This window comes from Ambystoma mexicanum, chromosome 11, assembly GCF_040938575.1.
Source record: "Ambystoma mexicanum isolate Mex_15411 chromosome 11, UKY_AmexF1_1, whole genome shotgun sequence".
In the NCBI taxonomy this organism is placed as follows: Eukaryota; Metazoa; Chordata; class Amphibia; order Caudata; family Ambystomatidae; genus Ambystoma; species Ambystoma mexicanum.
The window spans coordinates 1065308527-1065335446 of NC_090934.1; the positions used below are offsets into that span (position 1 = coordinate 1065308527).

Here is a 26920-nt window from a genome sequence, read left to right on the forward strand (position 1 = left end):
GCGTCATGAGCTAGTGGCACAGGCGAGGTTTGCCACAAGGGATAACCAGGTTCAAACAAACCAACAGGCAAGCCTAGACTGTACAACAGTCCAATATAATCTCTACAGAGCTATATTTACCTGAAATTGTGCAAAAGGATTCAAAACCCATTCCTATTGTGAAGGACACCTAAGCTAGTTCTTCACATTTCCACCCATCAACCGTACACCTAATTCCTTGAGGACTGTGGGTTTTACATGGGAAGCACATTTTTAAAGATCAAAACTAGGAGACTGTTCTTTATTTGAAGAGGGTGTTGCGAAACACTGATTTAGCGCACTTTTAATTGACTATATTTCTGACATACCTTGAGGTATTTAACCAGCTCGCGGCCTAGGTCTTGATCCAATTTGATAGCAAAGACAATATGCAGGATGATGGTACCCTCTACATGCCGAAGCTGATCGTGAGGAATACTAACCGCTTCAAGTTCCATTGACCTATAACAATCAATAACAAAGTTCATAGCAATTCCGTCATTAAGAATTCCATGGTTTCAAACAAATGGAAAGTAATAGAACAGACATCACACAGCTAGACTGCCAAGAGATTTTATTTTGCCCTAATGGAATGACGTTTCACAAAGAAAACACTTTCCTGGTTCATGTTGAAACAAATCGGAGAGCAGAAGACCACAGAACCTTACCCTTGCAAAGGTTACAAATGTCTGAAGTAGAACTAGCGTCTGTTCTACTGGCAGACGGATTGGCCACTAGAAAGATATACTTCCAAGAACTGTCGCATCACATTGACAAAAGTGGCATTGAAAATGTGGTAAAAACATAATTAAGAGCCAATTGAAAAGATCTCATTTCGGAAGGGCCAATTCACACCTGTCCCGACCCCCACCCTTCTGGGAAAGGGGTAACCCCCGTGGAAGGTGAAGGGCTTGTTTACCGACCATAAACAGGAGGTCTGTGCACCAGATCTGTCAAACCCTATTACAATCAGAAAACAGTTCCTGTTGAGAATTAATTTTACTTTATTGATCAAAGAAAGGTGGGAAGTGTACAGAACTAGCTGCAATTCAGCTGATCTATTTGCCGAAAGACCTGTGCCGATCTTTAAAGCATCCTGTTAGCACTTGATTTAGGAGCAATGGCCGAATCGAGTTCTTGATGAGAATCGAAGCAGCAAAGGTCCATAGGGGAAGCAAGGGATTGTCTCTCTCAATTAGGTGAGATATGATGTTTGCCTCTGGATTCTTTCTTCACTGTAATGATATGGAAAGTGGTATGAGAGATGCTTTGTACAATGCATTAAAATATACACTTGGCTAACAGGCAACCACTTTTTTCAGGTAGAAAATGACAGGTGCATTATCACACATTTACAGGATTACAAAGAATACCTTCTTGAAAAAATTCATATGAGAAGAGCATGATATGCAGAATGTATAATGGCATATAATAAAATGGAGAAAAACAAACTTTTTTTTAGCATTTAATTGTTTTTTTAATACAGTTTTTTACGTTTAGGTTCTCATACATTGTTTTTTTAACATGCATAAAAGAGTATTTTTATTATTTTCAACAGCAGCTTCTGCTCAAGCATCTCCGTGATAACCTGGGTATCACTGGTAAGGCTCTGGCGTGGCTGACTTATTTCCTCTCCGACCGACCCTCCCAGGTCCAACTTGGGTCCTTCCTCTCCGCTATCTTTTTCTCTACCTGTGGTGTTCCCCAGGGGTCTCACCTCTCTCCCTGACTGTTCAACCAATACCTGGCACTCCTGGCCCACCACATCACTGCTCTCTGCCCCAACTTTCAGTGCTATGTGGATGACACCCAGCTCATCTAAAGACTACCCTCGGCCTCCTCCTCTCCTTCCCTCATCTCTGACTGTCTGTCTGCTATCCAGGAGTGGTGTGCCGCCAATGACCTCTGCCTTAATGACAGTAAGATGGAGATTCTCCTCATCGGCACACCCGCTCCCTCCTTTCCTGTAGCTCTGGCCGGCCTCGCTTGGCCCTCTTCCTGCTCCCACCTGCAAGGCTAAAAACCTTGGGGTCATCTTTGACTCTACATTCTCCTTCTCTCCTCACATCTCTGACGTCTCTAAGAAGTCACACTACCAGCTGCACCTCCTCAGAGGTATTCTTCCTTTCCTCTCCTTCCCCCAGAAGCTCACAGTCGCCAGAGCTCTGGTTCTCTCTAGGCTGGACTATTGCAACAGCCTCTTTCTAAATCTGCCTGCTTCTACGCTCCGCCCTCTGCAACTTATCCAGAACAGGACTGCGAGACTGCTCCTTGCCCTCAAGCCCAGGGATCGTATCTCTCCAGGACAGAAATCTCTGCACTGGCTCCCAGTGGCTGCAAGGATTAAGTTCAAAACGCTGTGCATCACCCACAAGGCCTTCTGGGGCCTGGGGCCATAATACCTTCAACTCTCTCTCTCCCTAAATACCTTCCTTCTCGAGCTCTTCCCTCCTCCACCTCAAACTCCCTCAGGGTCAGTCGCTTCTCCAAGCAACAAGTTGGTGGTAGATCTCTTTCTTCGGGTGGGGCCTCCCTCTGGAACAGCCTCCCTGCCTAACTGAAACTTGAGGAGAATCATCTTCTGTTCCGGAAGCACCTCAAAACCTTTCTCTTTGCTTCTGCTTTTTCTCCTCCTCTCCCTTACTGACTTCCTGGCTGCTGACACTGAAATTGCACTAGTTACCTGGTCACCTTCTGTTCTCGGGCCCAGGTCCCCTCCCCACCAGTCGCACTCCTACACCGCCTTCCTGGCAACCCCCGCACTTGGGGACTGTTTTCTGTTTCCCTACAGTCCCACTACCAGCACTTGACACCGGATGTCTGCACTTACCCTTGCACTTGCCACCTGCTGGCTGTACCTTAACTTATTATTTATTTTTGATTTTCGTTTTTTTTCTTATCCCATGTACTGCACTGTCCTCTCCCTTTTGCCCCCGCACTTCTCCCCACACTTCTCCCCCTTCACCTTCCAATGCACTTGCGCGATCTGAATGACACCTAGCCTAGTAGGATCATTGTCTGTCTTCCCTCTGTTCTCTGTCCCTTGCCTCGTCGCACCTTGAAACACCTGTGTATAGGCACGTTATAAATGCCATATCATATCATTCAAGGCACGGCATTGCAACCAAAGACCCAAAAAAATTATACAGAAGCAAATTAATCCAAAAGAGAACAAAAACAAACATTAAACAAATACAATGCAACCAAAGTACAAACCTAAAAGAAAATGACAAACTACATACAGGGACAAAGCAAGAATGCATGTGCTGTGCATTTAGACAAGATATGTATTTATTTGCTTTACTGTGATAGTTTAAAACACATTTTTCACACAACAAAATAAATTCCAATTCAAAATTAAAAGAGCAGGTCGTACAACCGTAAAGTGAAGCCTTGGTATACAGTACATATTGATTTGAAATAAGGAGAAAGACTTGTTATTTATCTAGTGAAATCGGTCAGTTCAACTACACATTTCCAGAATAGCTGAGATCTTCCTCCACAGGAGTGTAAAGTAAATAACGCTGGCTTCACACTTCCCGCTTAGGAACAGTTCCCATCCTCTATTCATTCCCTCTGCATCCGTCATGCCCATAGCCAGTTGTGTGTGGCTTGTCTCAGTGTCTCCAGAGCCTCCCACTCAAACAGAAGATGTTTTACTGTTTCAAGAGTGCCTACCCCCACAAAGCCGGCATTCCCTGCCTTCCCTTGGGATACCATACCACGAGCCCTCAATATCCCTGGTCCTGACAGTGTTGAATTTCAGTTTTATGTAGTCCCAGAAAAGGGAATTGCCTATGAAGCGATGAATGTCTGGAGGTAGTGTGTTACGGTACTGCATATACAGGAAGAATTCAGAAGCAAGGTTTCTGGTGGTTAAGTTGAGCATAGACTTCTCGTGGCTACTCTCGCTCAACATTGCCTTGAGCCGCTTCTTAAACGTGCCTAACGTCATTCCCTGCGTTAAATTGCCTTGTTGTAATCAGTGATTAATAATTATGTTTGTTTTAGCAAGTTCCTCAAGATATTTTAAAGGTTGAATTGTGTGATGAATCAAGGGAATGTATTTTTTCTCCCCCAATGGGGAACCACTCCCTTTGGGACTAGGGAGGTAAGCCTGCTAAGATTAACACCGCTTAGGGTGGGCTATCAAGACCCTGAAGAATAAGGCCACCGGCCCAGAAGAGTTTACGGCTTCCTTCTAGAAGAGGTTTAGCGAACTCCTGGTGGATCTCGGAGTCCTTTATGGTCTCTGGTAGGGTTGTTCCTTCTATGGGTGATTCCACAACTGTCCTGATACCCAAACCAGAGAAGGATCCGGTATCTGATTCTGCGTCTTTTTTGGCTTTGCACAGCATTCCCTGTGAGGATCCCTGACTCAGACCTTCACGTGCTCCAGGGAATTTCTTTTACATTTGCACAGTGCACTGCCCACAGAAGTATGAAGGGGGGACGGGTGGGGTTTTGAGGGAGGCTGCTGGAGGTGGGGTCCAGATGTGAAAGGGACCTTGAATACCAGACGGGCCAAGACCAGAACAGAGGCGCCTCAATTCAGGATAGAGATGACAACTAACCAATTCCACTAACTGCTCTCTTGCACTTTTCCTGCTTCCTCCCACTAACTCATCCTCCCTTTCTCTTTCAGAGCCGCCAGTGCACCAGGGGACCACTCGGGTGGTGATAGTGCACGGTACAAATGTCCTTTAACATTAACATGTGGGGCAATAAGAGGGATAGGATCTCTAGGAAGGTGCTGCAGAGACCAACTGGGGTGGGTGGCCTTGAGGTTCCCGATTTCTTTCGCTAAAATGCAGCAGCTCAGCTCTCCCATGTGTCGCCTGGGGAGACACTAGTTTGCTGCCGAGGTGAAAACAATTGAACAGGCTAGGTCAGCGGTTAGCCTGCATCAACTGCCTTATGTGGAATGGAGATCTCTGGTGCAGGAGTGGGGATTCTCGCTGTTGGCTACAACTAAGTGCACACTTTACTATATAGGAAGGGTGCGTCGTAGGTGGGGAGCAGCTATGGGGTTGGGCCCTCGTCAGCCCATTTGAAATAACCCTAATTTCCAGCCTAGAAGCAAATGTCGGGGCTTTGGGTTATGGGTAGTGGGGGGCTTGACTAGCCTACAACAGCTATACAAGTAGAACAGTCCTACGACCTTTAATGAGTGCAAGGTCCCTTTTACTCTACCGGAAACTCTGCGGTTTCGCTACGCCCAACTGAGGCACTGGGTCTCTCATCCAATCACAAAGCAGGAGGCCAGTAGGCCACAAAATGCTCTAGAGTTGACATTACAAGGGGGATTGCAGTGGTGCGCCTACCATACATGGATAAATGGGAAATCGATTTGGGCAAGCCCATAGATGAGGCGTGGCTGAGAATATGGGGCAGGATGCTTAAGTCTTCCAGGTTTGTCACTGATAGGGAATGCTCCTATACATTCTGTTACAGATGGTACCTCTCCCCGGAAAGGTTGCACCATATGTCGGCTGATTATTCAGCTACTTGTTGGCGAGGTTGTAATGCTGTAGGCTCTCAATTACATATGGTGTGGTCGTGTGGGATGGTGAGCCTCTTCTGGATCGAGGTGCTTTCCAAAGTCAAGTTATCACTCCCGATGGATCCACTGGTGGTTATGTTGGGGGGCACGAGGGATGGGTCATTCTCCCAGACAGGCCCCATTGCTACTCTAATTGGGAATCTGATTTTGGCAGCAAAACTGACTATTGCTCGAAATTGAAAATCTGAGGATGGCCCGGTGATCCAGCTGTGGTTGGTAAAAATATGTGACACCCTGATTGCAGACAAGATTACAGCGCTGTGTGATGGGCGATATGGCAAATATGTGACTGTTTGGAAAACGTTTATTCATTTCGCCGAGAGCTACCCTGCAGTGATTGCAAAGGCTCCTCTGCTGCGACACTTCTCGCTGTTATAAGATTATTTGATTTTGGGGTGGCGAGTGCATGGGGTTGGGGGGTGAAAGTGTAACTTGTCTTTCATATGGACTTAATTTGTACTACGATGGACTTTGTCACCAGGTACTATTGAATTGCGTGTGTCATGCATTTCCATTTGCTGCTTCCCACAGTGTGTTAAATAAAAGAGTTTTGGAAGAAAAAAACATACATTTAAAATGTTTGACAATAGAACCTCCTGAAGATCCACACTAAATGTGATGAAACACATGTAGAGGACTTATTGGCATCAAGAGATTTTTGATACAACAAAGCAATGAGATCAGAACCTAAAAGGATTGCATGTAGGGGAGGGACCTCATGACACATTAGGGATTTATGATACAACAACAAATTAATGTGATCAGAAATTTGAGACGATTTTGATTTGGAAATGATAACTAATAAAAACACAAATTAATTCAACGAAAAGGAGTATGGATTTTATTTCATCATTCAATATTAAAAATAAGGAGTACCAATACAACCAATTGCCAGGCGCAACAACCAACCCTGAAAATCTCTAGAATCAAGTTTTACATTCTGTATACAAACCAACTGACAGAATTTAGTAATTCCTGTTTTAAAGCACATTAGTACAAATAGCAGCATCAAAACCTCTTTGCAAAGTGCAGGCTTGGGAATAATCTAACTGGGACAGATGAAAATAGTTTCAGCACTGGCACTCAAGGACACACATTTGTGGAAGGGTTCTTTTCAGTGGGGCAGATGTCCACATTCGTACAGCTAGTGTCTTAATAGATGGATTTTTTTTCACTAGGAGCGATCAAGGTGGTGTTCCGTGAGAGAGAATCCATCACAGACAAAAAGAAAGGCTTACAAACGTCTATGGGGCCCCACAGGAACATTTTGCCAAGCCTTTAACGTCTAGAGAGAAAAGGCTAGTGTGGTCTCAGACAATGGCAGAAATACGTCACACAGACTTTGCCCCGTGTGAAGTTCCTCCTCAGGAGTTTGGTGGTATTCGGAGCAAAAGAGGAGTACGAAAATTTGGAAAATCCACAAACAGATGACCTTTGACAGGGAGTTCTACATCAGATGCTTGAATCTTTATGAGACTGCCATCGAACCGTGAACATTTTGTGGAACTGGGGGGAATCCATGAAGTAGAGAGAAGGAATATGGAGGATGTCAAAAACATTTAAATTGATCAGTAGTCAGATATTAATGGGTTTATTCACTGTCAGCCTGCAATGGATTTGCATTTCATCATACAGGAAAAGCCTCAAACATAGGGCCAAATGACCAAACCATTTCAATCAACTCTTCCAGCTTAAATTTCACACGCAGCTAAGAATGCTAATCACAACAGCACTTACTCGACATTATCCTCCTGTGCTTTGCTCTGTTGATCCATGTCGTTGAAAAAGGCGATAATCCCTTCCAGAATGTTCTTTTTACATCCCTAGGATTATACATACAGATATGTCAGTCAATGCACACTGCCTTAATGTAGATCACAAAAGGTTTATTGTTGCACTAAGTAAAGGGTATGTCACCTAAATGTGAACCTCTGAATTTAAGATATTTCAAAAACTAAGGCTTAATCAAGATGGTCTATTACGCCAAGGCACTATACCATGGCATGTCCAGAGAAAATGCTAGCATGAAGCTCTAAGTGATAATGCCACCTTTTTCCAAATTAAAAACAGCATTTAAATAACATGAAAGGCAAAACTGCATTCAAGTTAGATTGAGGGTGAAATGTGCTACAAACTGTCTAGACTAGAATAGGCATTTTGAACAAAAAAAAAAGAACAAGCTTGGTTCAGCATACAATTACAGGTCTATTTGTGACTTTAGAGTGAAAAGCCATCGTCCTAATGGTAATGATTTAACAGATCCTTTGGAGATTTCCAAAAAAAGACATGACGTGCCTCAGCTAATGTAGGACAAAAGAGACAGGATCAAAAACAGGGTCAAAGAGGCAGGTTATCCAAGTCACATTAAGATCAGTAATAGGAACATTGGTTATTTACAGTGTTACGAAGAGGCAAAATCTAATGGCAAGTACGACACGAAGACACTCACATACCAAATGACTGATAGTTTACCTTTGCAGAAAGGAGCAACAACTGGTAGAGCAGAGGGGGTAGTTCTTGTAATTCCAGTTTAGAGAACATTCTCAGGACCTTTTCGACAACAAAAAGCAGTTCTTCGGTATTGAGTGGAACATCTCTGCAGAATAGAAAAATACTCATTCATATATTTTATTCAGACATCCCTCTACGGATTTTAAAGACCTAAAACAATTCCAGTATATTTAAAATCATTTAATTAACCTCAATTAGTATCAGACTCAACATAAACAAAGCACTTGCAGAGGATCATGTGTCCCAAAAGGAAAGGCCTAACCAGATAACCATTGGAACAAGCTGCAGAGTAATCGTGATCAGTGGGATGAACACAAACAACAAGCAAGATTTCCGAACTGTTCAAAAACAAACTTGGGGTAAAAAGTGCCAACATGTGTTAATAAATTAACAGCGACAGGAGCCACTTGAGAGGAGCAAACATGGAAGGATAGGTGATAGGAAAGGCCATGGCATTCCAGAGAAAAGTGCAGGACCATCACATACTATGATTATCTACAGAAATACATCAATTATTGAATGTCTGCAGCACAAATAACAGTCACGGATCACCAGACGAACTGCAAAATTGAGTCAGAGTTTCTATATTGTTGTGCTGGACATGGCAGCAGCTTTAATTAAAAGCCAAGACTCATGGAGTTTTAAAGGGTGGCAACACTCTCCGTGGTCTCCATCAAATGTGTCAAAAGAAGCTGGCGCAGCATCTAATTAATAAATCTGACTGCAATAGATAGTGCACTCTGGCTCAGAAACGAAGCGCCTGATTGGGATAGGGCAGATGCAAGTCATTTTTAGTTTAGGTGAATAGGTGGCGGTTGTGCCACCTGTAAGCAATGCATGATGGCAATAGTAAGACAGACACAGTGATCACAGTTCAAGGGTGTTTATTGAACTTTCGCAAGGGTGTGATGAACGCCTATCTAAACCTAAATCTGCAGATGAGAGCAAGCTACGACCATCAAATAAAAATAGTGCTGTCCTAGTGGAGTTATGTCAAAATAAAGGAGCCTATACTAAAAAAAAAAATAAAGTTTGCCAATCCTCACCACTAATTTACAAATAAAGTGGGCTAGTGTTCATGAAAAAGAAAGAAGTGTTCACAAAATATTATGTCAGAATGTCCGGGGCGTTGGCCTCCCTTCCCCACGTTTTCAGCACAGGGCAAGGCAGATCACTCAAGCAAAGCACACACTCTGGCTTCTACGGCACGAGGATACAGTTCCATTTTCACAGTTCCGGACCTTCTGTGTCCAAGCCTCTTTACTTCTTGCAAGTCTCTTAACTCAAACACCACACAAACATTCTTTACCTTTTACCAGTATTGAATTTAGGTGTTTTCCCTGGATGCCCCTCTGCCGGGCTCTGATCCCTTTCAAAATAATTTTCAGATTTTCTCGGGTGACGCACGGTTCACCCCGGATCCCCCTTAGCTGGGCTCAGATCGCTTTCTTTCACTCAATTAGTCTCCCTCAGTCTGGCTCGGACGAATTGTGATGTACATTAAACTATCAAAGACTTTCGAATGTGCACAGGGTTTAGCTTGACCCGTTGCATGACCACTTTGATCTCAATATTCCTTTTCCTCAGACTCAGCATAAATTGGATACCTAAGAGAGACTTGAATGAGCACCCACGTGGCGCCGGATGGCTACAGTCTCTTTTCTTAGGTTCCCAAAGTTCAATTATAAAGTTCAACCACTCCTTTGGTTTCCAATTAGATCTGCGTCGCTCTAAACAAACTCCTAACAGAATGTTTTCTTTATACAATATTGCTGCTTGCAACCTTGGTTCAAAAAACAATCTGGTTCGGTTTCAGTCTCTCCGACTCACCGTCTGTGCAGTCTTAACTGACGCTGCTTTGTAGTAGGAGCCAAGGACAGTACCACAGCGGCAATGGCTCCTCCTGCCTTTGTTATCGACGCAGGAGAACCCCGGGTACCTCAGAAACACTGTGCAGGTTTGGTCAGCGTTAGTTCCTGGTCTTAGGTACCTTACTTACCAAGGCTCACAAAAGTAACGGTCTTTAAAGATCAAGGGTACTTCCCTCCTTGTAACCCTCTCTGGTCTTGCCGTCTTTCTCCTTGTATTAAACTGCCATCTTGGAACTGCTGTTTCCTTGTGCGTTTTGCCTCGCTCAGAGTGTGCTTTCGTTCTCCGCCTTTATCCATGTGGGGAAGTGTGATGGAAGTCAGGTGTGTGTGTAATGATCAGTAATGGCCTGACCCTGCCTGACCATTGTAGTGGGACATGTCAGGTATACGGCTCTGGTGTTAGTCTGTTGTCGCTCGTGGTGAACTGTCTGAGAAAGTGTTTGTGTAGGGAAGGGGGAGGCGAGGTTGAGTTCCTATGTATCCTACCTGGTAGGATGGGGAAAAGGTTTTATAAGGAAGAGGATTCTGCGTCTCACCCTCCAGTGTCCCACTTCCACTCCCCGAAGACCCCTCATCCAGGTAATCCTCCCGCACTGGTCTACCACCAGGAACTGGATCCAAAAGCGATGGCCGTGTCCTGTCCACCTGGATGACAGATCCCTAGGGACTAACTTGTGAAACACCCTCAGGTTTCTCACAGACCTATAAACCAAAACTATTGCATTGGAGCACAGATGGGGAAAAATGGTATTTGAGGAGGGACGCACAGCTTGCAGGTCTTGTTTGGTTATTTGCCCATCCATTCACTGGCCATACCCATGCTGAATCCCTGTGGCCATTGCCACCCAGTTCCTGCCCCTCCCCGCCCAAAACACATCCTCCTGGGATCTCTTTAATGGCACTTTAATCAAGCCTTAGTATAAAACTTTGCACTCGAAGTGCCTGCCAGTGTTTTCAAAGCAGTCTTCTCAGAGTTAATGAGTTCATTGGCGCTGCAAACACTCTACTGGGAGTAACAAAAATATCTTAACCGGGTCTGCCTTTAGCCACTCGATTTATAAGCACTATGCACATCCTTCACTGAAGTCCTGTTAAAAAAAAGAGCATTGGCAAAGCCAACATTTTTGGCTTGTGTATACGCAATATGTATTTGTCAGGCACGGCTATTAGATGCCCAGGTTCTCCCACCATTTTGCACTTGCATCAATGGCCAGTTAATACCACAACGGCAGTGCCGGGCAAGTGCCTTTCCCATGCCCACACAAGAGCCCAAACTGTTGGCATTGCCAATTCTTGTTTAAAGTGCCACTGTTAACCACCACATTCCATAGCCTGTATTCTACTTAAGTTAAGCCCTGGGGTGTCTTTCCCCATCAGAGTGCTTCATAATGATCAAAAACACAACTGTCTTTCTTAGTGGGGGGGATTTCTATATGTTATGTTATGTTACTGGGATTTCTACCTCGTACACTGCCATTTGTATTGTCTCCGGGCAATCTAGTGGTCTGAAAGAGAAAGGAGTGGGATAGAAGGGAAAATGCAAGATAGCTTTGCTACTGTGTTGAGATTTGCTGACGGGAAAGTACCGGATATTGGGTGTGGGCTGTCTCCAGGCGTTCAGCGACAATGCTACAGGTATGTGTGCCCAGCTGGGGGCATCTTATGCCTCGGGAAGTGTATGTAAAGAGGTGTAGAGTTCTTTTTCGTGTCTGTAGTAAGGGATTACAAATGCGTGTTTGGGCATTAAGAAGAAAGTGTTAGTGTTGGGATAAACCCTGCATGCTGCTGGCAAATATTTTATCTCAGACGCTAAGGAGGTAAAAACAGTTGGGCAAGAGGTCAAACAATTCAACCAGAGCAAACAATGCAAGCACATACAATTGTTCTTTTTTACCACCATGGCGGCCTGCGAATGCAACAATGGTAGACACACTCAAGCTGGATAAGTCATAGCTTAGAAGATCTGCATCAAAAGAATGTCATTTGCATCATGTTATGTTATATGGGATTTGTATAGCGCCTACTGCCATTGTTATGGCCTCAAAGCGCTGTGGGGTGAACGCCCTTGGAGGACAGAGGTGAAGGGGGATTCTAGAAATGCGTTGTGCATTTTTAGCCAGTATAAAGGTAGATTGGGGTGGCTAAGTCCCTGATAGCAACCCATGGAGATCTGGATAGTGAATGGGTGCTGCATGCATTAATTGTTTGGTGAAAACTGTCACTAAAATGCTGCAAAGAGGGTGCAAGGTACAGAAATGAAACGCAGCATTGTTTTTAGATGAAGGATGGGGTCTAAAAACCTGGAATGGCTGTGGATCGCATAATACTGAAGTGTCTGCAAGCCAGCTAATACGGTAAGCACAGGAGAAGCAGTCGGATAAATCTAGCTCCTGAAACTTACGAGTACCGAGATATGAGCTGCACAGGCAATACAACATGTAAATAAATATCACATTCTTGTTGATTTGCGAACCGCTGAGTTAAGATGCATAAGGGGATGCTAAGGAACGTAGAGGTCGGAAACAAATAGGATTAAAGTGAATTATCAACTCGCCCCATACACAGAGCAGCGAACCATAGTAAGGCACAGATAAAGAAACAGGAATTAAGGAATCCTTACCTGAACATTGAAGTGAGGCTAATCACACACGATGGAACCCACCTGAAGGAATTAAAGGACAGTAGAAGTAAAGAGGCCCAACGCTCAGTCATATGCTTTCAAAAGTTAACATTTTGGAGGCAAATATATTGTATTATGTTGCTTGAAGTATGAGTGCATAGAGCAAAAGCGTTTTTTTCTAAAATGCATTTATTTAGCTGCTCGGCTGAATGGCTTTAGACTCATGAAAACTGCAGCAGCTAATGCACAATCACAACGCCCCGTCACAACTGACGACTTCATAGTTTGCATTTAAAGAAATCAATATATTGTATGTATTTGTTTGTTTGTTTGTTCAGTTTGCTAACGAAATGCTAATAGGCCGCCTGCAGACAGCGTCTGGGAAATAGCAGCAAAAGGGACACCGGCAAAGGCCCCCACAGGTCCTTGCTCATGTCAGACTACAACTGGCACATGAGGACCTTCTAGGGGAGAGCTCAAACCATGTAAGGAGCAAATAGGCAGACGTTTATAACACAGTAGACTGCACAATGAAGTGATTTCCAGATCAGAAACTCAAATAAGAAATGGATTCCAAAGCAGTGCACGGTCCCCGTGCATTACCCTTGGCTTATTGCAGATTCACGATCAAAGTTGAGGGATTGGTTTGCAACTGGGAAATGTTGCATGATTAACCACAGAACAAAAACCAGTAGACAAACTATTCCAACAAATTAAAAACTTGACTCGAGCCTATGCTTCAATTAATGAACGTGCTCATTTTATTTAAAAAAAAAAAAAAAAACTTGAATTCCTATTAAATTGAAGACATGGTTCAATACATAACAAGTAAATAAAAGTATCAATTTGTGAAATAAAGTGTGTCGCCTATCACACTGTGATAACTGAGTAAACGCATCCCTGCTATACAAAGTATTGAATGTCCATTAAATTAAACTTAGCATTTGTACTTCTATTTTATGCAGCGCAAACCGAGAAAATGGAGCAGTGCTGAAACTAAAGAGAGAAGATGGGTGCACTCCGAAGTAAATCTCAGAGTGGTGGTAATCCGAGTGCAGTGGATCCCATCTAGGAGTTCTCTAAAAACGCATGGACTGGTGCTATTTTCTGAACTGCGGCAGCACTGGAGCGTTCCTGGTCGCAAAAAGGGTGATTATTCCAGTTTGCCGGGTTACAGAAGGAGAAGAAACGTTTCCAGGCCGTCTCCCCGCATGCCAGTTTTGTTTCAAGCCTTGGGATGATCTAACTCCTGGGAGAGTGTGTGCAGCCAGTGGCAGCACTTTTGGCAGCAAGGCGGGCAGACATTTGGCAGTGGTTGCCTTGTCTAGGATACAAGCGACTGTGAAGCGAACCCCGGCGGTGCTAGGTAGCCAATGTAGGTCACGCAAAACATAGGTGACGTGGTTGAATTTTTTGCTACTTGTTATGGGGCATGTCGCAGCGTAAAGAACTGCCTTGAGGAGCCAAGTGACCACAGGGAGCCCAGCCAGGAGGGCGTTTCCCCCATCAATGTGTGCAATCAAGAGGGCATGTACAGCAGTTCGTAAGTTCTGTGGTAGGGGTAAGGGCTTAATTTTGCATACCAAGCGGTCTGAGTCCTTTTGTTAATATGCGGCTGGGAGAGGTGTCCACGATGAATTAGAGGGGTAGAGGGCAATTTCAGTGAACTCATCCAAGTGTATGTCATCAAGCCATACTTTGGTGACGGAGGAGAAAACATTCAGTTAGGGTTGGGTTGACCTTTCGTTATGCCATTCATATCCGACCAATGGTGCCAAGGCATTTCCATAGGAGTGCTGATGTGGGGCCAGTTCTCTCAGAGTTACAGTTGTGTATCATCTGCATATTGCTCCAGAGATGCTTGGATCATCGAGGAGTGAACGGAATGGTTCACGTAAATGGTGAAAAAGACTGGCGAGAATATTGAGACCTGTGCAACTCCGCAGGTAACCGGGCAGCAGTTGGATCTGAAGGTACCCTTCTGACCAGCTTGGTGGCTGTCCGATAGGTAAGAGAAGAAGCAATTAAGAACCATCCCTGAGAAGACTATTTTTTGTGCAAGGAGGCTGGTCAGTGTGTGGTGGCCGACTGTACCAAAAGGTGGTGGAAAGTTCTAGAAGGACCACGAGTCCCCTTTCTCCAAGATCTGGAGAGCATTGACAATCACCTAGTATCTGTTTCTGTACTACATTTGGGACGGATATCCCAGAGCAGGGAATGGCAGTTTATATGCTTGTTGTTGATCACCTACTGTCTTCTTAATTGTTTTAATGATACGGGAGATGCCTGTGATTTGCCGGTGGTTTGCAAAGTCCTCTGGGTCGAGTACAGCAGAGCGACCCCAGACATCTTACTTTTAGCCCTGGCGTCACTGGAGCTGGTGTCTACGCTGAAGGTTTGTGGTACGGCAGCCTGCGGTTCGCAATTGTTGCTTGAGCGCCCCGCCATCTGGAAGAATTGTGGCCCGGGCTGAATAAAGGGGCCTGCAGCAGTGATATCAAGGCTCCCAGGATCCTCCTTCTACCATCTGGGCCGACTCCAGCAAGGGGCAGGACTATATGTTGAACGTTCTTGGAGTACAGGGCCACCAACACACCCCACCTTCCATACAGTGATACCAGCGGCGCAATGAGGGGTGCTACAATCATCTTGTTGCTATCAAAGCTCTGTGACCACTACTGGAGGTACTACCCATCGTGGGTGGGCGTGCCGAGAAATACTAACATGGCCCGAGTGACATCAGCAGGGAGGCGTGATCACCTGCCGGCCTGTGGGGGGAGGTGGATGCAAGCTTTGTTACTGGAGCACGCATTTCCTGCATAATAAAACCCTGTATGTGTGGGGGCGTGGCTAGCAGCACCGGCCATGCAGACTCTGTTTTAATGCCCACCATGTGAAGCCCGAGACGAATGGAAGTTTTGCTGGTTCGTTCTCCACGAAAACAGAGAGCCTCAAACTCGCAACATGGGGGCGGGGGATATCGGCTCCATTCGCTTGGGCGATCGCCTGCTGGGAAACTTAATCGGCAGCGTCATCGTGCTGCAAGGCTCCCTATTGGGCCGGGATTGCGGGCAGACCACATCTGAGGGAGTGCAGTGAGTGCCCAACAAGGAAACATGCTCTTGGCGGTGTAGCTACTCCGGGGGAATAAATGAGAGCCGATTGAAAAATGCATGGCTAGTTTGTGGAAGTAGCTGTTGATCCGATCCTACTAAGATGTCTGGGGGCAGAGCAGCTAGATCAGAAGAGGACAGATGAGGAGGTGGGGCCAGGGAGCCAAGACATCTCCATGCTCCACCGTGCAACCCCACAGGGTCTGGGCCCCCTAACCCCGAGCCCGATTGGGCCGCCACAGCTGGCCAATCACCAAATAACCCATTAAAGAGATCCACCTCAGAGTACTGCAGCGTTACAGCCATGTCTAAGCAGCAGAAAACGCAAAAGAATGCCAACATAGCAGCAATGCTACAACCTCAAGATAAAGGAATGGCAGAGTCAGCAAGAACGCAGACCCAGTCCCCAGACCGTCCCTCACCACAGTTAGCGACGACAGATGACAATCAGTCTTTAAGACAGAAATCGAAATGGAATTTCCGCAGCTGCATGACAGATTGACAAAAATGGACTGTCTGGATCAACGAGTCCAGGCGACAGAGCAAAGGCTTGGGGAGGTACAGGATAGGTCAGCGGAGCAATCATCAACAATAGCGGAGCTGCAGCACAGGATTCGACTCCTGGAAGGGAAAGCGACGCTATGGAGAGGATATGGAAAATAGAGCCTGCAGAAACCACCTGCAAATGAAAGGGGTGCCCTGATCGATCCCAGATCAGGCACTGGCCACATAGATTGGGGATCTCTTCCAGACACTCCTGCCACATCTGATAAGCCAACGCTGCCACACACAGGCTGCGCTCTAGCAGGGGCTTGTCCTCAGATACTCTGCCAGATGTAAATCACACAAGTTCATTTCTTCTCGGTCAAGCAAGAGATTCTGTCGGTAAGTCACACACAAGGGGACCAAACATTCCAAGAGGGCTCCCCTGCAAATATTCCAGGTCCTGGCCACCGGGGCAGTACAGAAAAGGCAGTCGCTTAGGCCTTTGACCCTATTTTTTCAAGATCAGTTAATATGGTACCGGTGGCTGTTCCCTCGACCCTGCTAGGCTTGAAGGGACTACCCAGACCATTAGCTCCCTTGAAGAGGCGGAGCACCTTCTGGGAAAAGCCCATCTGGAAAGGGAGGGTGACCCCCCTGTAAAACTGGCCCACATGCCGCTGAGGAAGGACACCCTTAAACCACGACGCACCACATGGGCAAAGGTGACCGAAGGGTGGAAACCCAGAACATCCCTGCAGCATAACTGAAGTATGGCAGCCTCTGGGCAAAGACTTCCCTATTCACCACCGTCCCACGAGTAACTGGCACCATGTAACACAGTAAAGTCCTGGAAATCAGGCTTGGCACAGCCTATGCCCGGTCGTGAGTGAGATGTCACTTGGGGGCCAATGGGACATATTGCAACATTTTTGGTTTAGTTTATGGTTGTTGTTGATAGTCTGGTTTAACCAGTTTAAAACCTGTTTTTTGCCTGAAGCGGAGGTCCATACGCTCCTCAATGGCGAGTGAGCCTCACCTGACCCCCCGCGCACCCTCCTCCTCAACATCCCCAGACCCTGGGGCGACACTCATACCTCACCAGAAGCTGAACTTTGTATCCCTTAACGTAAAAGGCCTGAACTCGCCGATGAAATGCATATCAATATTGCTGCGCTTGAAGGACCTGAACAGCGCCGTGGTATTTTTACAAGAGACTCATGGTCCCGCCGGACTATGCTCGACTACGAAGTCGACACTTCTCAGAGCAATTCCACACCTCTAGTGGATGATAAAAATTTAATTTAACGGAGACACAATGAATCAGAGCTATCACTGCAGAGGTGGGCGAAATCCTGCAGAAAATCGCTCAACCGCACCAAAAATATGAGCTGCGGAAGCCAGCCAGCGGGTCTCATGCTAATGAAGGCGGCGTACTAAAAGGCGCAAAACTCGAGACATCGACTTTGAGCCCGCAGCCGTTGCTGCGGTGAAACGCCTGATCACCGATGCCTGCAATCGGCAGCAGCGTGGAGGTGAATAACGCCACCTACGCAGCAGGACAGATCCGTGGTATTGGAGACAGCCCGCACGGTGACAAATGACACAGCCGCCAAGCCTCACACATGCCGCTGTAACACGAGAAGCGCGAAGAAGCCCGGAGAAGCCCACACACGGAGACCCAGCAGAGCGGACATCGCTGGGGAGAAGACGCCATAAATTGCGCTGGAGGAGATTGACCCTCGGTCACCGAGTGGTGCAGGAAGAGAGCCCACAACAAAAACAAAGACCGTGAACGAGGGAGGCCGACGCCTCACCAGCTCCACACTGAGGCACAGGTTCATAACTGGGACCGAGCTGAACACCCCAGACGTACAAGTAAGTCAGTGCTCTGCTCAGGCCATAACCAGCACGGCGGTCGAGCGTCCGCAGCGTCCGGCTGGGAATGCCCCAGGCCCCGTGCGGCACAAAGTGCGGCACGATAGAGGGCCTGGGGGGTTAGGCGCGGGGTGGGGGATCCAAACGGCGCGAAATGCAAGGGGAGGGGCAGCCAAGCCGGCGCCCCCACCTGCGACGTTGCCAAGGAAACACAAACGCACACGGGGAAAGGTGTGAGGTAAAAGCAACAGGGGGGCAGGAGGAAGTTTGCCCCCCCAGAAGTACAACAAAGGGCAAAGGGGGTATAAGTACCCCAACGAAAAGCAGGGTAGGCACAACCAGGTAAGGAGCTCACCTCATTCGGGTAAGCTCCCAGGGCCTGGAAAAGGGGGAGAAGGAAAAGTTTTGCCTCTGCGGGCTTTTCGTGTCTTTTGGTTCTCCCCCACTGCAGACAGAGCGGCGTGAGCAGAGAATCCCAGTGAAGGTGTGGGGCTGTGGAGCGCTACAGCTGAACGGGTTAAGCGAACTTCTGGAAGCAGGAAGCCGCCAACTGAAAAGGACTCACCGTCTTCGCCGGGGCCGGGAGCGGACAACGACCGTCGCCGGAGCCGTGTGGAGAAGATTGCCAGAAGCCGCGGGGGCATGTGTCAGGAGCCAGAGGTCTGCGAGTGCCGGACAGAGCCACAAGAGCATCTGTAGGTTGGCCGAGAGGGAACGCCAGCTGTAGAAGAAGCCGGCGGTGGCAGCCAAAGAGGTGCTGGTCGAGGCAGCAAGGAGCGCGGAAGCAGCGGGCGCACTTCGGGACGAGCCGCATCCGAGGAGAAGGAGAAGCGTATACAGGCACCGTACGAAGCCCACGAAAGCCAGGTAAACTAAACGAAGGAGCGGCAAGGAAGGGGCGTGGCTCATACGGGGCATACGTAATTGGAAGGAGCGGGACGTGCTGGGATATTAAAGAGACAGGCACAATTAACGCGTTGTGTGCTACAACGGAGGGGAAAGGCCTGGCTGAGCACGCAATCAGTGCGGAGCGGACGTGCTGGGAATTTCTTTTAAAGATACAGGCACCCGGACAGCTAAAGGAAAGGCAACCCATAAACACGGGAAACTAACTGGTTAGATACGCTGGGGGCCTGAGTTACCGGGCAAGTAACATATTTAACAGCAGCCCGGTAACACAGACAGCATCTTGAATAGTAACTATAGAGTTAGGAAGATCTCTGCACGTCTGAGCTGAGCAAAAACGAATTTTGGAAGCAATGGCTGAAGAAAGGGCAAGAAGAGTGCAAGAATTTAGCGCATGGGCTAAAAAAGCAGAAAAAGAATATGGAGCGCAGTGGGTGCTGGAGCTGATGCAGAAGGAGAAGGCAAGGGCAATGTCACCTTTGCTACTAGAGGAGTCCAGCAGCAGGGGGGCCACAGGAGCAGCTGGAGGAGCCTAAGAAGAGGCAAAAGAAAACCAACAAAAAAGGTAAAGAAAAAATTGATAACATTGGGGACAAAATTGTTAAAATGTTGAAAGAATGCATCACGGTTCAGGGTAAGTCGCCCAGAACCCAGGAAGAAAAAGAAAAGAGACACAAAAAGCACAGGGCCGAGCAAGTGGCAATGACATCCGAGGAGGAGGATAGTAGCGAGGACGAGGAAAGGGAGCACTTGAAGGCATGGGTGAGATGGAAGGGGGTAATACGTAAAGATAAGCAGAAAAAAGCCAGGGCAGATGGGGCAGGTGACGGTCAGGGGTCTGGTGGGCCAAGCCCAGCAGACAGCGGGGTACCCATCCCACAAGGGGGGGGGGGGGGGGAGACAAGGGGTTCCGCCAGGGTCTACTGCCCAGGGGGCGAACACCAGCATACCGGTGGCGCCGGCCGGGCTTACAAGCATAGCAGTACAAGAACCAGCCACAGTGTGACAAAATATGGCAGGCTCACGGTCGGGAAAGACGCCCAGGGGCGTTCTATGAAGGCCCAGGCATGATACATTAATGAAAAAGTGAAGGAAAAAATATGGAGGAAAGAATTTATAGATATCTTTTCATTACTAGATTTACAAAAGAGAAGTCAGAATGTATCATTAGAGGATATAAAGGAGGATGAGAAGGGTTTGCTAAAAAGGGCACCAGTACCTAGGAATTTTGATAATTGGACAGCGGCTTTCCAAATTATGTCCACTATCATACTGCAAAAATACTCAGAAGACGGTTTATCACTGGTAACATACCAGCAGAGATGTTCAAGGTTTACAAAGCATTTGGGGGAGATGCATGGAAAGAATATGACCACGAATTTAGAAAAGAAATGGATTGCTTCCCAGATATAGGTTGGGATGAGGAGAACTTCAACCTGTACATATTCAATGTGCTAAAAGAAAAATGGGACGCCAGGGAACAGAGTAGTGCGGGAGGATATCAAAGGAGGCAATATTGGCAAAACGATTATAAATACAATACCAGAAGATATGAGAGCAATTATGACAGAGCAAGGGATCAAGAGTTTTCGGAGCAGGCAATACAGCTCACAGAGAAGTTGGCATAACAGCATACCACCAACAGCACAAGGGGGTGGTAAGGGAAGCAATGGGCCAGCAAGGACAGAGACAGCGCAATGTCGAAACTTCGAGAATGGGGTACCATGTAGCTGGGGCAAGAAATGCAAATTCAGCCACAGATGCGAAAACTGTAGAGGCGAACATAGTACCACAAAATGTACCAGAGCAGCATCCAGCACGCACAGGGTACTGAAGAAACGGAGTTAAGAAAAGCGATGAGAAAGGGGCCACGCCAGTTAAGATTGAAAGAATGGAGAGGTGGCTACAGGTTTTTCCAGACAAGGAAGTTGCAGTGACGATCAGGAGAGGCTTCCAGGAGGGTTTCAATATTCCATTTGAAGGTCAAGGGTCCCGGAATACACCAAAAAACCTGAAATCCGCCTTAGAGACCAGAGTGTTAGTGGGCCAGAAAATCAAGAAAGAAGTAGAACTGGGGAGGATAGGTGGCCCATACAGATACCCCCCCCCCCCCATTTTTGGAATACATATGCTCACCATTGGGGCTGGTCCCGAAGAAGGAGGCAGGCGAATTCAGGCTGATTCACCACTTATCATACCGTCCAGGGGCATCAGTGAACGATGGCATACCACAGGATGCAGTGTCAGTGTCTTATGCAGATTTTCAGGAAGCAGTACAGGTGGTCAGGAAAGCAGGGGAGGGGGCATGGATGGCGAAGGCCGATATAAAGTCAGCTTTTCGCCTGCTTCCAGTCAATAGGGAATCACAGAGGTGGCTATGCATGCATTGGGAGGGTGAATACTTTGTCGATTAAATGCCTACCAATGGGTTGCGCCATCTCGTGCGTATATTTTGAAAAAGTGAGTTCGTTTTTACAATGGGCACTCACAAAGGCGATGGAGGAGGCACAAGTAGTCCACTACCTGGACGATTTCTTATTTGTGGGACTACAGGGTTCCGAACTGTGTAAGGCTACCTTGAACAAATTCATGGCATTAACAGAAGACTGGGGCTTCCCGCTGGCGGAAGAAAAAACAATGGGCCCAACACAAAGAATCCAATTTCTAGGTATAGAAATAGACTCACAAAGGGGAGTGTGCAGGATCCCGGAGGAAAAAGTGGCAGACCTATTGGGAACAATCAAAAGCCTGAAAGGGAGAAGCAAGGCCACGGTGAAGGCATTGCAATCACTAGCAGGTAAACTAAACTTTGCTTGTAGGGTTATACCGCAAGGCAGGATATTCCAAAGAAGGATTGAACAGAGAACAAGAGGGGCGAAAGAGGGGCACCAGAGAGTCAGAATTGGCGGGGGAAATCAAGAAAGATTTGGAGGTATGGGGTGTATTCCTTACATCATTCAACGGAGCAGTGATCTGGTGCTCACCAATAAACGAGGAGCGCAAGAGGGTGTTATTTACAGATGCAGCCGGGGGATTTGGTTTTGGCGCAATATTGGGGTCAGATTGGTGCACAGAAAAATGGCCAAAGGCATGGCAGGAGGCAGCTTGGACGAGTAATATCACATTACTGGAACTGTTTCCTATCTGGGTAGCACTGTGTGCATGGGAGGCAGAGCTAAATAGCTAAGATCTAAATGTTTGGTCAGACAACATGGCAGTAGTGCATGTAATAAATAATGGAAGCGCATCATGCCCGCTGGTCTCGGAATTAATGAGGGCAATAACATTGGGTTGTCTGAATAATAATGTGGTCTTAAAGGCGAGGCATATCGCCAAGAAGCAAATGTGGTCGCTGACGCCTTGTCTCGTTTCCAGTGGGACAGGTTCAGAGAGCTGCGGCCGGATGCAAACAGGATAAAAACGCCCACGCCACAGAAGGCATGGGTCCCATTAAAAGCAATGGAGGAAAAACGGTTAACTACAAGGTTGACTCAGAAGAGGAGGTGCAAGGCCAAGTGATAGAAAGATTGGCCAGGAACGCTATAACATAAAAAACTGGTAAGCAGTACATGAAGCATGTAAATAATGTGTTAAAGGAAACTGGTTTGCAAGAAGTGGGGGAGATTACAATCTCCAAAATGTGTGACTTCCTGGAGAAAGCATTTGCACAGGGGAAAAGAAAAAGCTGGGCGGTAGCACATTTGGCCGCAGTCGCATATACCTCTAAGGTGGCCGAGGTGACAGACCCAACAGCTAGCCCACGGATAAAATATGCAATGAAGGGCTGGGCAAAATTGGAGGGGAAGAAGCCAGACAGCAGGAGACCCCTGAATTTTGGAAAAGTCGTTAAACTGTTACATTTGTTGCATAGTACATGTAGCAACAGTTATGAGACAAGGCTGTTCAGGGCGGCCTTTGCACTAGCATATTATGGGGCTTTTAGGATTGGGGAACTGGTAGTGCGCAACACAGTGGCAGGGGACGGGCTAGCAAGAGGCGACGTCAGCATAGGATCCAAAGGCATGTCGATATTATTGAGGAAATCTAAAACAGACCAGATGGGGAAAGGTAGGACAATAGAGCTGAACTGCATTAAGGATAGGGCGCATTGTCTCAGGTGCATCACCCAGGAATTTGAGGTATGGCCGGAAGTCGGGGGGCAGCTACTGATACACAGGGACGGCAGGACACTTAGCAGATACCAGTTCCAAGCAGTGCTAAAGAAATCTATAGCTGAAGCAGGGTGGGATGCAGCAGAGTTTGGGACCCACTCTTTTAGAATAGGGGCAGCCACGTCAGCCTGGGCAGGAGGCCTGGGAGCGAAAGGCGTAAAGAAAATTGGGGGGTGGAGGTCACAATGCTTCGAAAGATATGTAAGAGAAAACTTGATATGATTTCTCTCCTATCCACCCACGCAGATACGAGCCCCTACAAATCGGCATGGATAGTCGGCCATTCATTTGTGACACGGGCAGGCAGATGGATCGAAGACTTCAAAGAGGGCTTGCATTTTAAAAAGAAAATAACATCCTGGTGGGGCCTCCCAGGAATGCATTGGGAGGACATTCACGATCGGTTATCGGACCTGATCGGGTTTAGGGACCCACCGGAGTATCTGGTAATCCACCTTGGTGGTAATGACCTGGTCAAAACAAATAGGGGCGAACTGATGCGCAACATGTGTGAGTCCCTAAGGGCTATAGCACACTGCTGGTGGAAAACCGAAATTTTTATGTCTGAGATAATTACCCGCAGAGTCTGGTACGGGGCCCACAGGAGGCATGCAATCGAAGTTGGAAGAAAAAAGCTCAACAAGACGGTAGAAAGGTACTGTAGGGGTATGGGGCTCCTTTTTATAAAACATGGCTTGTCACAGAACAACCCAGAGATGTTCCACCAAGACGGTGTACACCTATCCAGCAAAGGGATGGGAATTTTTACGGATAACATTTTTAGAGCCTTAGCTGAGCTAGGTTGCAGATAGGGACGCTTTTTGGGGGGACCTGAGCGGCCGAGGCGACACCCACTCAGGTGTGGCGGCACGTGTCCAGGAACGGATGCCCCAGGGTAACTAAGACTAGCCAAGGAGAAGGCTGGGCATCTACACCCCCTGGACACGAAGTGCCCAAAAGCGAGTTGGTGTTATTGTTGTTATGATTATTGTTTGGTGTTATTTTCTGTAGAAAATAAACAAGCCTACGGCCTATAATTTTTCCACGAACAAAACACTGTCTATATTATTATTTCTTTATCAGGGGTACTGGGGTCTAAGAATTAGAGCAAAGGGGAGCCCACACTACTCAGCCTAACAATCAGCTAACTTGGGGAAAAGGAAGCCTGTAACAGCGCACCCGCCCAGCAAATACACCAACACTTAAGCACCAACAGCGGGAACCATACGGGAAAGCCCACTCACGGAGCATCTTACTGGCAGCCATTAGCCTCCCTATCAAAACAGTCAATAGATGGGGAGAGACCCCACTGGGCACAAAGAGGACCTGCAACGAAGAGGCCAACACAAAGGAACATCAACCCATACAATGGACGGGAGGCTCCCCAGAGCAGAAGCCTAGAGCACAGGATCCCTGGCCGCTTACCCCCACTGAGCAACACACTCAGCAGAAGCGACACAGAGCTGGTACCTGGCAGACGTGGCAACAGGCACCCCGGGAGACTGACCCAAGGTAAGCAAGCTGTTAGTAGGGGGAAAAGCGGTATCATCCACAACTGCAGGGGCACCAGAGGCAGGGGTGGGGGGGGCGAGAAAGAATAAAGACAAACTGCGCAGAGGGAGAGGCGGGACACCGACAGAGGCAACAACAAGCAGGGGACACACAGCCCAGCCAACGGCATCCCATTGTCCTGTCGGGGAAAAACACCTCCACCCAACCATATGCTTGACCCGCATAGAAAGGCGACGGCAGCCACCAACACAGACCGCCCCCATACACGGCAGGCCCTCAAGGCCCCACGACTGGGGAAAAAAGCCCCGGCAACTGATCCACAGAACTCAAACGCTGCACACACCACGACAGCGCACCTTGAGACTCCCCACGGGCCATCCCACAAAAACACGAGCGCAAGAAGGGGGCATGCACCAAGGACACCCCAGATCCCGCCCTACCAAGCGGACTATAAGGCATTCAGGCAGAAACAAACCCGATATGGGAGTCAAGCCCAACTGCAGGCCATATTGGCCGAGATGAAACTAATTGGCCAACGCACGCGGAACACGGCGGTGCTTGAAATCAAGCGGGATCTTCAAGCAGTCCAAAATCGGCTAGCAACACAAGTGGAGAGAACCACAGAAAAAGAGCAGCGTATCAGTGACTACCACGGAATTGGAACTAGATGGAGTAATACGCGAGGTCAAATGACTGGGTAAGAAGATGGAGGATCAGGAAAACAGATCGCGCAGAAAACACTGAAGGGGCAGACATGGAATCATTCATCTATGAACTTCTGCAGGACTCACTCCATATGCCCAATGCTAGGGACCTCATCATTGAACGAGCACACCGCGCACCGATCCCTAAGCCAGCACCTACTGACTGCACAAGAGTCATAACAATGCAATTATTAAATTTCCAGCACAAAGCAGCCATACTAAAATCATACAGAACATCCGTTTAGGCGTATTGGGGAGGAACTGAAATAAGAATATTCAATGACTACTCTATGGAGGTATCAAGAAGGCGAAGACGTTTCAACCCCATATTCGAGGCACTAAAATACACTGACCACAGGCACTATCTCAAATTCCCTGCAATATGGTGCATCCAGTTCGACAGACAGTGGCAGGAATTTGAGGACTCGTAAACCGCATGGCAATTTCTTCAACAAAAGAACCTAGTGTGGACAGACTTTGACAGCACATCGACAGAAAAAGCAAAGCCAGAATACCCCACCCAACACCGACAGGAGGGCATACAGGGTAGGGGGAAATGGCATAAAACATGCAGAGGACCCCATGGCTGGGACGCCGAGCAAAGGAAACGCACCAGCAGACCCTGAAACTGGCCTAAACCAGAGTCAGGTCGGCAACTGACCCTCCCACGCCCATCCAAAGACTACCGGCGGAAAGATGGCACTCCGTAAGAGACAATACAGAACTATGACAACAGAAAGGGAACATCTCAATTGTGCCCCCAAAATAATACGAGGAAAGAAACGCAAAAAGAGGCGACCTCCCTCAAAACTGCCATCTCCCTCCCAGCAGGACCCGAGGAGAATACATGGAAAGAGGCAGCAAATCACTGGTTTGCTCCCACCAACCCCATGTATGGGCTTATAAGCCTAGTACTGGGCGAGAGCCGGAGGACAGGCTCACCCAATGTTACAATGTTTGGTTCCTAAAAGGCCTATGTTTTGGCCCATGGTTGAGAGTTATGGGATCGCTGACCCACAAGTTATTAGTTTATGAAAATGGGACAGGGGCGTGCTCAGGACGATTGGAAACACAGACAGACCAAGACAGCGCAGATCCGCTGGATCCAGAACCCGGAACTACACCTACACCTACACACACACACACACACAATGATGAAACTTACTTGTGTAACCCTAAATATTCAAGGGCTGGGTCACCCCTTTACGCACAGGCGTATGCTTAACTACATAAGAGACATACAAGGGGACATGATCTGCCTCCAGGAGACCCACCTCAATAGAATAGAATCCAAAAAACTAACGCGAGGATGGGTGGGCACAGCAGCACATTCACCAAGCCATGAAAAACAGGAGGCCTCAATCCTAGTACATAAACGGGTCCCTCTCCAAGTCCAACATACTTGCGACGAGGGCCGGTTTGTGCTACTGCATGGCATGATACAAGAGCAACCAATCACCCTACTTAACATCTGCGCCCCCACCTTAGTCACACCAGCCATTTTCTGGCGCACTTTTGCCAAATGCGCCCAATACATGCGTAACATCACATTGATCGGTGGGGACATGA

At 47.4% G+C, this 26920-nt stretch overlaps 1 protein-coding gene across 4 annotated transcripts in view; it reads right to left on the bottom strand.

The window, feature by feature from the left end:
• The window catches only part of FANCI (FA complementation group I), a 1757660-nt gene that overhangs the window by 1558980 nt on the left and 171760 nt on the right, over positions 1-26920 (bottom strand). For 3 of the 4 annotated variants that reach the window (XM_069624307.1, XM_069624308.1, XM_069624310.1), the window contains 4 exons: positions 12584-12625; positions 8054-8177; positions 7319-7404; positions 348-480 (listed from right to left, as the gene is read on the bottom strand). In XM_069624307.1, coding sequence (XP_069480408.1) covers positions 348-480; positions 7319-7404; positions 8054-8177; positions 12584-12625 — 385 coding nt within the window. The remainder of the gene's footprint in view (positions 1-347; positions 481-7318; positions 7405-8053; positions 8178-12583; positions 12626-26920) is intronic. The other variant, XM_069624309.1, reaches the window with a different exon arrangement.